Source organism: Copadichromis virginalis, linkage group LG6 (assembly GCF_057382275.1).
Source record: "Copadichromis virginalis isolate Kocher_CV1m ecotype Utaka linkage group LG6, C_Virginalis_male_GT1.1, whole genome shotgun sequence".
NCBI lineage: Eukaryota > Metazoa > Chordata > Actinopteri > Cichliformes > Cichlidae > Copadichromis > Copadichromis virginalis.
This window is the reverse complement of record NC_140623.1, coordinates 11,883,632-11,896,740: the sequence shown is the minus strand read 5'-3', so window position 1 is coordinate 11,896,740 and position 13,109 is coordinate 11,883,632. Positions and strand designations below refer to the sequence as shown.

The 13,109-nt window shown below is 45.3% G+C and overlaps 1 protein-coding gene across 2 annotated transcripts; it reads left to right on the top strand.

The window, feature by feature from the left end:
- The first annotated feature begins 7,082 nt into the window (after positions 1 to 7,082).
- LOC146707345 (uncharacterized) lies at positions 7,083 to 12,402 on the top strand. Of its 2 annotated transcripts, XM_085458651.1 has the most exons (9): positions 7,083 to 7,744; positions 8,745 to 9,026; positions 9,111 to 9,344; positions 9,450 to 9,554; positions 10,221 to 10,424; positions 10,527 to 10,859; positions 11,184 to 11,502; positions 11,597 to 11,654; positions 11,816 to 12,402. In XM_085458651.1, the coding sequence occupies exons 1-9, from the start codon at positions 7,690 to 7,692 to the stop codon at positions 12,020 to 12,022; spliced, it is 1,797 nt and encodes a 598-aa protein (XP_085314777.1). In that variant the 5' UTR covers positions 7,083 to 7,689; the 3' UTR covers positions 12,023 to 12,402. The 2 variants fall into 2 exon arrangements, with proteins under 2 accessions (XP_085314777.1, XP_085314776.1); XM_085458650.1 differs by having other exon boundaries at positions 7,684 to 9,026.
- Positions 12,403 to 13,109: the final 707 nt, after the last annotated feature.

Here is a 13,109-nt window from a genome sequence, read left to right as displayed (position 1 = left end):
GAAAAAAAACAGTGTTAGGTCCGATGGAGAGTTTGTCATACGAGTTCTTTTCCGCAGGCGTACGTTACCGCTGAGAGGCGACTACGGACTGGCGTGGAGCAGCAGGTAGGGCAGGATTAAATAGTCCACCTGGTGATCGCCTGGGATGGGATGCAGGTGTGGGGTTAGCAGCCACGCTCGTGGGCGTGGACATCCCAGCAGCACCCCAGACGCCGGGCCGCGGACCATGACAGTACCCCCCCCTCAAGGGTCGCCCCCAGGCGACCGGCCGGGACCCCGCCTGCGGAGAGAAGCACGGAAAGCAGAGATGAGACGAGGGTCCAGAATGAAGGAGCGCGGGACCCAGAGGCGGTCCTCGGGGCCGTACCCCTCCCAATCCACAAGATACTGCCAGCCGCGCCCGCGCCGGCGCGCATCCAGGATCCGCCGGACCGCATAGGCCGGATGGCCGCCGACGAGCCGGGCGGGAGGAGGGGGCTCGGAAGGAGGGCACAGGGGGCTGAGGCGGACCGGCTTAAGTTGAGATACATGGAACGTGGGATGCACACGCCGAGAGGCCGGAAGCCGGAGCCTGACTGCCACCGGGTTGATGACTCGGTCCACTTCGTACGGCCCGATGAAACGGGGAGCCAGTTTGCGGGACGTGCCCCGGAGCGGGATGTTCCCAGCAGCCAACCAAACCTTCTGTCCCGGCTGGTAGTCAGGGGCTGGGGCGCGGCGACGATCGGCGTAGTGCGCCTGTCGTTCCTTTGCGCGCAGGAGGTCGCGGCGAGCGCAGCGCCACACACGTTGGCAGCGCCGGAGGTGATGAGGGGCCGACGGGACGGAGAGGGACAGGTCCTCTTCCGGAAAGAGCGGAGGCTGATACCCGAGGGACGCTTCGAAAGGAGAGAAGCCGGTGGAGGACGAGGTGTGAGTATTGTGGGCGTACTCCACCCAGGGCAGGTAAGTAACCCAGGAGGAGGGGTTTTGACTGGCTACGCACCTCAGCATAGTCTCCAGCTCCTGATTAAGGCGTTCAGTTTGCCCATTGGATTGCGGGTGGAAACCGGAACTCAAACTGACCTTGGCGCCGAGAATGGAGCAGAAGGTCCTCCACACTTGTGAGGTGAACTGGGGACCGCGATCGGAGACAATGTCCAGGGGAATTCCGTGGAGCCTGAAGACTTCCGTGACTAACGCTTGGGCAGTCTCAGCAGCCGAGGGCAGCTTGGCTAGCGGGACGAAGTGGGCGGCCTTAGAAAACCGATCCACAACGGTGAGGATGACACATTTTCCAGAAGAGGTGGGGAGACCGGTAACAAAGTCGAGCGAGATGTGAGACCAGGGCCGGTGGGGAGTAGTGAGTGGGTGGAGCTGGCCCATGGGATGTTTCGTGGATGATTTATTACGAGCGCAGACGGCACAGGCAGACACGTAGTCCCTAACGTCCCGTAGTAGCGATTTCCACCAGAAGTGTCTGCTGAGGAGGCGCGCTGTTCTGCTCACGCCCGGGTGGCACGCGAATCGTGCTGTGTGGATCCAGTGGATGACTGCTCCCCGGGCAGGACGGCGGGAACGAAGCGCCGTCCTGGCGGTCCAGTCCCTGGGTCAGGGTCCCCCGGGAGCGCTTGGCGAATGGTCTCCTCAATCTCCCAGGTGACAGCACCCACCACGCAGGAGGCAGGCAGGATGGTGGCGGGGGGGGGGGGCGCCTCGCTGTCGGGGGAATACAGACGGGAGAGCGCATCGGGTTTGATGTTTCGTGACCCGGGACGATAGGAGAGTGTGAAGTTGAAGCGGGCGAAGAATAGGGACCAGCGAGCTTGACGGGGATTTAACCTCTTGGCGGTTCTAAGGTACAGTAGATTTTTATGATCCGTCCATATAACGAAGGGCTGTTCGGTCCCCTCCAGCCAGTGACGCCATTCCTCCAATGCGAGTTTTACCGCTAGGAGTTCCCTGTCGCCGATGTCGTAATTCCTCTCCGCGGGGGTGAGTCGGCGTGAGAAAAAGGCGCACGGCCGGAGTTTGTTCAGGGGCCCAGACCGCTGGGAAAGAACCGCCCCGACTCCCGCATCAGATGCGTCGACCTCAACAACAAACTGTTTAGAAGAGTCAGGATGGGTCAGAATGGGTGCGGACGTGAATAATCGCTTCAATTTAGCGAAGGCTGCGTGGGCCTCAGGGGACCATGTGAAAGACACCTTGGGTGAGGTGAGTTGGGTGAGAGGCGCGGCCACCTGGCTGTAGTTTCGAATGAAACGGCGATAAAAATTCGCTAACCCCAAGAAGCTCTGAAGCTTCTTTCGTGTCTCCGGAACCGGCCATTCCAATATTGCTTTGATCTTCACCGGGTCGGTCTTCACCTGCCCACCAGCGAGGATGTAGCCCAAGAAGGAAATGGATGAGGCGTGGAACTCACACTTTTCCGCTTTTACGTACAGTCTATTTTCGAGCAGCCGTTGTAGCACGCTCCTCACATGGATGCGATGGTCCTCGAGCGTCTTGGAGAAAATCAAAATATCATCCAGGTAAACAAAAACAAACACGTTCAGGAAATCCTGTAACACGTCGTTGACTAGGGCTTGAAAAACCGCCGGGGCGTTCGTTAACCCGAACGGCATCACTAGATATTCAAAATGCCCTAGTGGGGTATTGAAGGCGGTCTTCCACTCGTCGCCTTCATGTATCCGTACCAGGTGGTAGGCGTTCCGCAGATCTAGTTTGGTGAAGACCGTAGCTCCCTGGAGTGAGTTAAAAATAGAACTAATGAGTGGGAGGGGATATTTGTTTTTGACGGTGACGTCATTCAGCCCCCTGTAATCGATGCACGGGCGGAGCGTCCCGTCTTTCTTTCCCACGAAGAAAAAACCCGCAGCCACGGGAGAGGATGACGGCCTAATACGTCCTGCAGTTAGCGACTCCTGGATGTAATTCTCCATGGTTTCTCTTTCGGGGCGAGACAGGTTGTATAATCTGCTAGAGGGCAGCGATGCACCCGGGAGCAGATCGATAGCACAGTCATATGGACGGTGAGGCGGGAGTGAGAGCGCCTCATCTTTACTGAACACCTGCTGGAGATCGTGATAGTCGGGGGGCATGGAAGAGAGGTCCGGCGCGGGTGGCGGGGCGGGCCTCCGTTCCGTTGAGGCGGAGGGAACGGCTGACCTCAGGCAGTTCGCCAGACAAAACACACTCCAGCTCGCGATACTTTTTCCGGCCCAATCTATGTGTGGGTTATGTCTCTGTAACCAGGGGTAGCCTAGGATAAGCGGGGTGTCAGGAGCAGGAAAAGTGAAAAAGGACAGCTGCTCTTGGTGGTTACCTGATGTGATTAACCGTACAGGCGCGGTTTGGTGAGTTATGTATGCAAACACTTGGTTGTTTAATGTAGACGCAGGGATGGGCGGTTCGAGTGGAGTAAGAGACACAGCTAGCCTCTTAGCCAGCTTCTCATCCATAAGGTTCTGTTCCGCCCCGGAGTCCACTAACGCGGGGCATGTAAAAGTCTGATTAGAAGTCACGATAGTAACGGACAGTAACAATCGGGGTCTAGTAGTGCTTAGAGTGCTGCCCACCCGTATCCCCGGACTCACCGGTGGGCCGGGTCGTTTGGGCGGACCGGGCAAACAGCGATGCGGTGACCGGGCCTCCCACAGTACAGACATTCTCCAGCCCGAAATCGGCGTTCCCTCTCCTCCAGAGAAAGCCGAGAGCGTCCGATCTGCATGGGTTCAGGCGGGGGCGGCGACGGAGAGCGCGCACATGCAGCTGGGGGCGGGGGCGGAGAAACGCGAAACCCGGGGCGCAATACGGAGCCCATAGGCTTAGACCGCCGCTCGGCATCCCTCTCCCGCAAGCGTCTGTCAATCCTACGGGAGAGGGAGGCCAATTCATCAAAGGATCTGGTCTCCTCGTGAAAAGCTAGTTGGTCCTTCATCTGGTCATTTAACGACCGTAAAAAACCCCCACAAAGAGCCGAATCGGGCCAACCCACGGCGACCGCTCGAGTACGGAATTCAACTAGGTACTCCGCAATACTGCGCCGCCCCTGACGGAGCCCCAGCAACTTCTGCGCGGCATCGTCCTCCGATACCGGAGGGGAAAACGTAGCCTGGAACTCCTCCAGGAAGTCATCGTAATCGCAATCACGAATGGGGTGAGAATTTAAGTAGGCTTCAGCCCATGCTAGAGCACGCCCCCGTAACAATCCCACGAAGTGGGAGATCTTAGCAGTATCCATGGGGAACGCGTGAAGCGTGCGACTGAAAAACAAGGAGCACTGGAAAAGGAACCCCCCACACAGGTCCAGCTCCCCGTGGAAGGGTTCCAGCGGCGGAGGCGACACGCCGCGGTGCACGGGGTCGGACGGCCTAGTTTGTAATTTATTCTGAGTGTCACTGAGCTCTTGACAACGGTCTTGGAGAGACTGGAGCTGCTGATCGTGGCGACCGAGGATAGCGCCCTGTTTATTAATAGCGGAGCGGAGTGGATCTGCTGGGTCCATACTGGCCAGTCCGTACTGTCATGAACCGAAGTTCCGAGCGCAGGCAGGACCCAGTAGCAGAACACACACACTAGGGTAGGAGCGAATAAAGAAAGTAATTTTTATTGCAACTAAAGGTGTCCCGTGAGGGTAGCCAGAAAAACAACGTATGAAACCAGAAGAAACCGAGGGACCGCACAGGGAACGCCGAGAGCGGGGCTGTGAGAGGCTGTAAAACAAAAAGAGAGACAGATTACTGGGGTGCGGAAAAAAGGCAGCATACGAGGGAAGGTGGAGTGTGCGTCTCACAGTGATAGCCGGGCCGAGTGAACCAGAGGGGGGTGGAGCTCCAAAAGGGGTCGAGACGGCGAAGCTGAATGTGAACCAAATCTCAGGCGGACAGGTGGACAGGCAGGTGGCTCGAAAACAAAAACACGCCGAGTTGTGATCTGGGTACACAGGGAAAAAAAACAGTGTTAGGTCCGATGGAGAGTTTGTCATACGAGTTCTTTTCCGCAGGCGTACGTTACCGCTGAGAGGCGACTACGGACTGGCGTGGAGCAGCAGGTAGGGCAGGATTAAATAGTCCACCTGGTGATCGCCAAAGTCATCATGTTCGGTGCTTTTGGGTTTAATTCTTGTCCTCTGAGTCCAGTGTTTTGGGTCCCTCTCTTTTATGCCAAACAGCCAAAACAGGGAATAAGCTATGAAGTAAGATATTCATCCATCAACCAAGCATATCACAAAACTTCACATATGTCAATCAAACTGAAATGTCTTTTTCTGGGGTGTTTGACTGATTCGGTCTCACTGACACTTCATCACAGCTGCATCTTTCTTTGTGACCTTTCCTGTGATTGTGCAACTTTTGAAAGGTTAAAAGGCAAGGTCAACTCAGATTACTTCATCATATTTATAGTTTTCACAGTGTCTTTGTTTGTGCCACATCTGCCAAAGACTCAAGAAGAAAAACAAGAAGTTCCTCAAATATTTTATTTGGACCCTATAGCTACCGCCCTATCTCCAAATTACTTCTACTTTCAAAAATTATTGAGGAAGTGCTTAATGAACACTGACGTTAGCAAAAACCCCAGTGATGCTTTGCCTGTGCTTATGAACAACATTTTTATTGAGAGTGCTGTAATCCATAATAAGTACATATAAGTAATAAATACACAGGTGTCTCCTATTATCGTCTTACAACTTATCTTAAAGCCTCCCCAACACACACACTCCCTACTTTGAACAAATAATAACAGACACAAAACAGCTAGAAACCTGGTTTATGATCAACATCTTAGTTTTTTCACCTGAATATCTAAAGTCTGTCCAGTTTTATAAGATTGGAGGCTAAGCTGTTGTACTCAGATCAAGCTGTTTTCACTTTTGTTACTGATGAAACATTTGGTATTCCAGCCTTATTAATGAATTCATATTTTCATATGTTTCACATTTTCACCCTTCATTTTGCTGTCTGCATTCATAAAGCCTGCATGAAACAGAAACAGCAAGAATGCATGGAGAGAAGCATCTCTGTAAGAGTCCATCGTCTGTTTTTGTATTTCCTGCCATGCTATTCTTTGCTCTACTGTAACTGTTAATGTGTATAAATAGAAATGCCTCTCTCTGTCAGTTTTTCTCTTCTTTGCTTTTTCATCGTGTATTTCTGCTTTTACAGTTACAGTCTTTTCTGCTTGTTTCATCTGCCAGTGCTTTTTGTGTTTTGGGTGCACATTTTTTTTTACACAGCAGTCATTTCACACATGTCTGGTGTTGATGCATAATATGACACCTTTCTGATCTTTGCATGTCATACTTCTTTCATTGTTCAGCATTCACACATGTATCATGCCCTTACTTCTCTTGCAGAGACTTCATGTTTCTTTAAAAAGAGAAATAAACAAAAAATTGAATTATTACAGGGTTGAGTAATGCTATCCACGAGTTGTTCATTTACACTGCATTTGATTCCCCCCCCCCCCCCCCCCCATTTGATACATTGAGAGAAACAGGATACTTTGTATCTGTAATCACACCAGCAGAGACAACATATTGTCAAGGAGTAAAACAGAAACAGAGGAAGGATCAGTATGTTTGATTTGGCACAGAAACATAGCTATAATTCAGTACGGAAGGATCATAAGAAAGAAATGACCATGATTTATTAATGTACAGAATTTAGATAGAGGTATTTGGCAGTTAGACTCCGATGGCCCGTTGATCCCAGCAGTGATAGGGATTAGAGCAGGACTCCCTGTGAGGGTGGGGATGAATATGGAGGCTTGAATACAGCCTGAGTGATGAGAGGCGGTGATGTGGAGAAGGTGGGTTGCACAAAGGCGTCTGCAAAGGAGAGTGACAGACGCGCAGTGAGATTTAAAGTATGTGGCATGAGTGCTACTTTGTCTGATGAAGGCTGGGAGAAAAATGATTGGACAACATCAGTGATGTCACCAAACAGCTTCTCACCTGGGAAAGTAGAAGTGACGTGAAGCTTAGAATTAGCCGGCAACACCTGGGAGCAGACAGATGTGAAACCTGAGATCTTCCTTATTAAACTTATGCATAAGATTCCTTATAACGGGATGGGAAGATGAGCTAAAGATGAGCTAACTCGGGGTGACCATTGGTAGAACAGACTGCACTTCAGTCTCCACTCCACTGAGAATCTCTACTCCAAATCTGAGCCTGATAAAGAAAAGCAAATAAACAGACATTAAAAGGCAGTATTCCTCACTAGGTTTTAGTATAACATCAGTAGCTGGTGTATCTGTAAGTAGTTTTTAATCTCTGAATAAAACACATTATAAAAATGAGCCAAAAAGAGGAAATGCTTGATAGTGAAATATGTGATCTCAAAATATTGTGGTAAAAGCAAGAAGAAAAATATAATACTGCTTCTCAAAGGAAGTTTTCATGTGGGTGAGCTTAAGATGCTTTTATCTCAAAATAACAAAAGCAACACACAGATGTTTTGTCGTGCTGTTATATGTCATATATGAATAGCTGCTGCACTAATTTGATAGGAGGAGGAAGTGATCTGAAGGTGTTGCATGCACACATATTTGCCGTAATTTCCATGTCCATTTGGTCATAAGACTTTGTAGTTTTAAGAAGATGACTTCTGCTTTTAAGCAATCATTCTTTAATAAGACAGCAGCTGAGGGTTTTGAAAGCTCATTAGTCAACTTTCTGATTAGACAGTGAAGTCTGCAACAGCCATGTTCTTCACAGAAGCTGAATGTTTGTTCTGGGTTTTTGTTCTCTCTCTCTCAGGTAGGAAAGATTCTGTTTTACCAGATCCCTTAATTCAATGTCCACTTATATGTATGTTAATGTTGCATTAATGCATAGGTAACATTTTACAGTTGTAGATATTTGAGACATGTAAAATGAACATTTGCTGTTGTTTAGTTTATGCTAAAAGAAGGAATTTTGCTGTATTCCGTAAGATCATCTTTTCTGGTCTTCCTGTCCTTTCACAGCCACTTGTTTCTAAAAAGTACACTTTATTATTACATAAGCTGCTAGTTTCTCAGAATTATGTACTAAACGTGGCCTTGCTTCAGTGCCATGAATCACTGGGTTTAACCCATACTAACTCACTCCCGGCTTGGCTCACATAGCTTCGTAAATGATTATTCTCGAACAACTACAGCGCCTAATCAGGATATTTAAGAAAGTAAAAGTGAGATTTTCATATTTGTTGGTAACTATTAGTGTGCAGAATTATTATGCAACTAAATGAAAAATGAATATTTCCCCATTTCCTTTGTTTATTTTCAGCCAATGAAGTGAGAATGACAAAACAAACAACTTTAAAACTTTAAATTTATAAATAAATGTTTTTGACATAAAAAAAAGTCATTGACCAAAACACTGAATTTACTTTCAAGTTGAAGATTGTTGGTTATTTGATTTCTCAATGATCAAATGTTTTCTGCAGCAGCACCCGGAACCTCCCAGACAATGTTCGGAGAGGGTTTTGGTCAGAAGAAGAAGTACTATAATTTTCCAGTTAATATGAAATCAATGGAAAATAACACGTTTGATTCTTCTCAAATCTTTGGTGGTCTGTTTTTAATACATTTCTTGACCCTGTGACTTTTTGCAACAAAACATTTGATGGTTCTCTGATAACGTTGCAATATATTAGCAATTTTCAGAGTGCTGCATGGAAAAATGCATGAAACTTATATTGTCAGAATAACATATGAATGTTATAGAAATTGTGTAAATCTGCACAGATGCTTGTTAATCAAATGTTGTGTTAAAGGTGTTCAGGGACAAACAAACAGCATCTGTGCCTTGAAAGGTTCATCAGTGAATCTGTCCTGCTCACATCAACATCCAACATCAAGCATGAACTGGTACAGTGTACACAGGGGGGGCTTCAAGATTGAGACATCTGCAGATGGAAAGTACAGCATGTCAGCAGATAGTAACTTGACTCTGACAGTCAACAATCTAGCAGAGAATGATGCAAACATTTACTGCTGCAGAGAACCTGCTGACAAATCAGACTGTGACCAAAGGGGAATTTCTCTCAGTGTTGCAGGTACAGTGGTTTTATCAAATGCGTTAAGAACTCATCTATGAATAATCAATGTATTGATAATTTTTCTATTAACAATCCTCTCAGAGCTGCAGGTAAAGGTGATTCCTGCCACAGAGGGACAGACAGTAACACTGATGTGCAGCAGCAGCTGTCCTCTGACTGAAAAGCCTGCAGCCTACATCTGGTACAAGAACAGAGAGTTTCTCTATGAGGACTGGTCTCCCTGGTACCAAGAGCTGCTCAGCAGTGAGGAAGCAGTCACATACTCCTGTGCTGTCAAAGGCTACGAGCATCTCAGAGCCCCTCAAGTCTCTGTGGGTGAGTCATGATGTTCAGTGTGTTACAAAATAAACTACTCTAAATAAACTAAGTCAAATAATTCTGAGTAAACATACTCAATACTCTAATATTTTTTTCATCCAGATTCCATCACACCAACATGCTTCAATGTGACGTACACTAAAAGCGAAATGTGTCCTTATCAGCAGGGATCAGAACATGAGCCTTGTTCCATCACATTTCCCAGAGGTGAACACAAACACGTCTTCTTACTGATCTCTGAAATGCACTGTTTCTATATTCACTTTTTTAACCCCTCAGCTGTAAAAAGGCTGAAGGGTTAAAAGATGTTATTGGCAGTTGGCATGGACACAGAGATTTGTGAATGCGAGAATGAGTAGGATTTCCAAATTGCTACAAAAGGCACATGTACTAAAAATCTTTGATGATTTTGAATCTCCTTGACACTGACCTCGAGGTCAAGGTCAAAGTTCTAGTTTTCTGAAAATTTTGTGATTGCAATAATTCAGGAATGGATTCAAGTAGGATTTTCACATTAACAGCACAGGTACATCTACTAAGAAGCTGAGGGGTAGCACTGACAGCCATCAGGTCACACGTGAATTACATTACGCTTTGGGTGAAAAAAGTAGAATGCCAAGATTATTATTGAAGTGTGTGGATGCAGTCAATGAAAATGTGTTAAACTGAAAACGTCCCTGATGAGGAAAAGACAGAATGAGTACACAGACTCCTCTCTTATAATGAAAAGAGAAGTGAGTTCAAGTACCGTTCTTTGAACTCACCTCTACAAATCTGCTCCCATACACAAAACCATGTAACTGACATACATACACGTATAAAATATGCATAATAACATAGTGACTGACGAAACTGTATTTATCATCTCTTCAGTGGTACATGTTGTAAAGACACCTGGGAACACACTGACCTGTAGCACCTCATGTCCTCTGATCGACCCTCAAACTGTCTATGTGTGGTATGAAAATGGAAACCTTTATAGGGAAAATATAAGAAGCATTTCAACTCCAAGTTCTTTGAAAAACAACTTTTACTGTGCAATTAAAGGTCATGAGCATCTTCAATCTGATGACGTCTGTGAGTATCAAAGAAAACTGTTAATTCTGTTAATTAATAACAAGCTGTTATCTCAACATGCAGACACCACAGTCAACTTTAAATCGTCCATCTATATTTCAGGTGTTCAGGATAAAAACTGCTGGACAGTGAATTATGTCAGCAGGAGAATCTGTGCTCTGGAAGGATCTTCAGTGAACATTATCAGTAAATACTCACATCCTGATAACATGAAACCAGAGTTTAAATGTTGGAGTAAAAAATGGAAAACAGGTGATAAGGAACTTGAAAAACCGATTGAGCCTTCAGGTCGTGTGGAGTATCAGGACAACATGAAGAACCAACACACCCTGACCATCAAAAACCTGAAGAAGAATGACTCAGGAGAATACACCTTCATCCTGAAAGGAAATGATAAAGAACTGAAACTGCCTGGAGTCTTTTTGATTGTCACAGGTAAAGTCTCCTAACAAGATGACCTAAGATGTTTCATTCATGTAAGAGCCTCAATGTTTTACACTAAAAAGCCTAAAAAGCCTCATGTAAACCTGAGCAAACAATACTGAATGTAAAAGTGTTATCAGCAAAATTTCACTGATCATCACATTTTAGCTGGTCTAAGAAGTGCTTCTTGTAAAACTGTTGACGGTCCTTTGCGTTCCACATTGACCTGTATCACATTACCCATCAAAATGCTATCCTATATTAAAAAAAAGGTCATTGGGAAATTTTTTTATGAGATTTATAGTTTTTAATTATTTAGTAATGTTCCTCTTTCAGAGCTGAGAGTGAAGATGAGTCCTTCTGCAGTGGTGACAGAGGGTCAGAGAGTCACACTGACCTGCAGCACCAGCTGTCCTCTGACTGACAACACAAACTACATTTGGTACTTCAACAGTCGACATCTGAACATGACAGAGACCCACAACAAACATCTGATCCTAGACCCAGTCAGCAGGGAGAATATAAGAAATTATTCCTGTGGTGTTAAAACTAACAAGGATAACACCACAGCTCAATGGCTACCAGCAGCTGCAGGAGGTTTTGCAGCTCTCCTGTTAATAATAATAATACTTCTCACTGTGTTCTGCTGCCGGAGGTGAGCATCACTGTGTTCTCTTTAAAATCAGTCATGTTCAAACTCTGATTTGAAATCTGTTATTCAGTCATATCCTTTCATGTTTGACACTCAGAAAAAAGAGGGCTTCTAGTCATTCTCCAAAGAGTGAAATATCAGACAACAAACAGCAGGTACACAACACAGTGCATCCACAATCCTGTTTTTCTTTTACTTGATCATTTATCCTTTGTGTGGATAGATTTTTTTGTCTTGTTTATCTCACCAATGTCTTAACCTTCCATATGGTGTAAAATGTGTACCATATGGGAGGTTATGTTTTTGGTCTCCTCAGGTTAGCCATAATCCCATATATGAAAACGTCTCAGCTCACTACAGCAGAATGCCTGTCAATACACACCAACCAGCTCATCTCTATTCCAATGAAGGAGAACTTGACTCCAATCAAGGTGACCTCTACTGCAATGAAGGCAAAGTCTATCCCAATCAAGCTGAACTCTATTCCAATACAGCTGATCTATACTCTAACATCCAATACTGAGTCACTGCCTTTTAAACAGAAAAAAAACTCAAAAAAGCGCCACAGCTGTTGTGTACAGAGTGTAAAACAACCACACTCTAAAATGGCACGTAGAATACAGTAGAAATGAGTAGAAAAGTAGAAATGCTTGTGGGTTTCAATTTAAAGATGTTTGATCATGAAATGCATGTGTTGTGTACAAAGTATAAGACAATGTAAAAATATTATTGCTAACTTTGTAAAACATGCAAACTTGTGAGCTTTGTGTTGTTGCTTTCTGCGTGGTTTAGAGCTTTCAAACTGAACAGTTAAAACTTAAAGTCATCATTTCTTTTTTCCCTGAACCATACATGAACTGATAACGGCTTAACATAAATCAATAACCTTTATGAGTATTAATAAATATAAAAAAAATGAGCTGTAGTAGTTTAATTCTTTCAGCTATAGTGTGAAGATTTATCTGAATAATCATTTGTCTCTTATTTCTTCAGGTTTTTCTGTAAAGTTTTTGAATGTTTGATGCTTGAATGACCCATTTTCCCTTCTATTATTGTCTCTTAAAGAAACTATTGGTTATCAGAATGTTCAAAAACATCACACAGTTAGGTGACAGTGTTGATACAGCCCGTGACTTAGGATGTAATTATTATGTAAAAATACTTATTGGTAGGTGCGATGGAATAAATGAGTAATAATTCAAGATCTCTTAGGAGAGAAGAAAAGTGTCCTGAAATACTGAGTAATTCCGAAAAAAGTTTAGAGAACCCATGCAAACATGGAAAGAACATGCAAACTCCACAGAAAGGCTCCGACTTGATAACAGGTAGGCAGACAACAACAGAAAATGTTACCAATACCAGCAGGATAACTCAGCAAACAGTATTAGATCCTTCAGCATTACTGTATCATGAGATATGATAATATTGTCATCTAGTGGACGTGTCTCTAACTGCAAAACAGACAAACAGACGAAAAAAAAAACCAAAAAAACAGTAGAGGAGCCCCCCAGAATTGTCTGAGACAGCAAAAAACAAGAGTGAATTTCAAACCACATTTTTTTTAAAGAGTAACTTTGCGAACAATTTTTTTCTTTTGTTTTTCACATCTA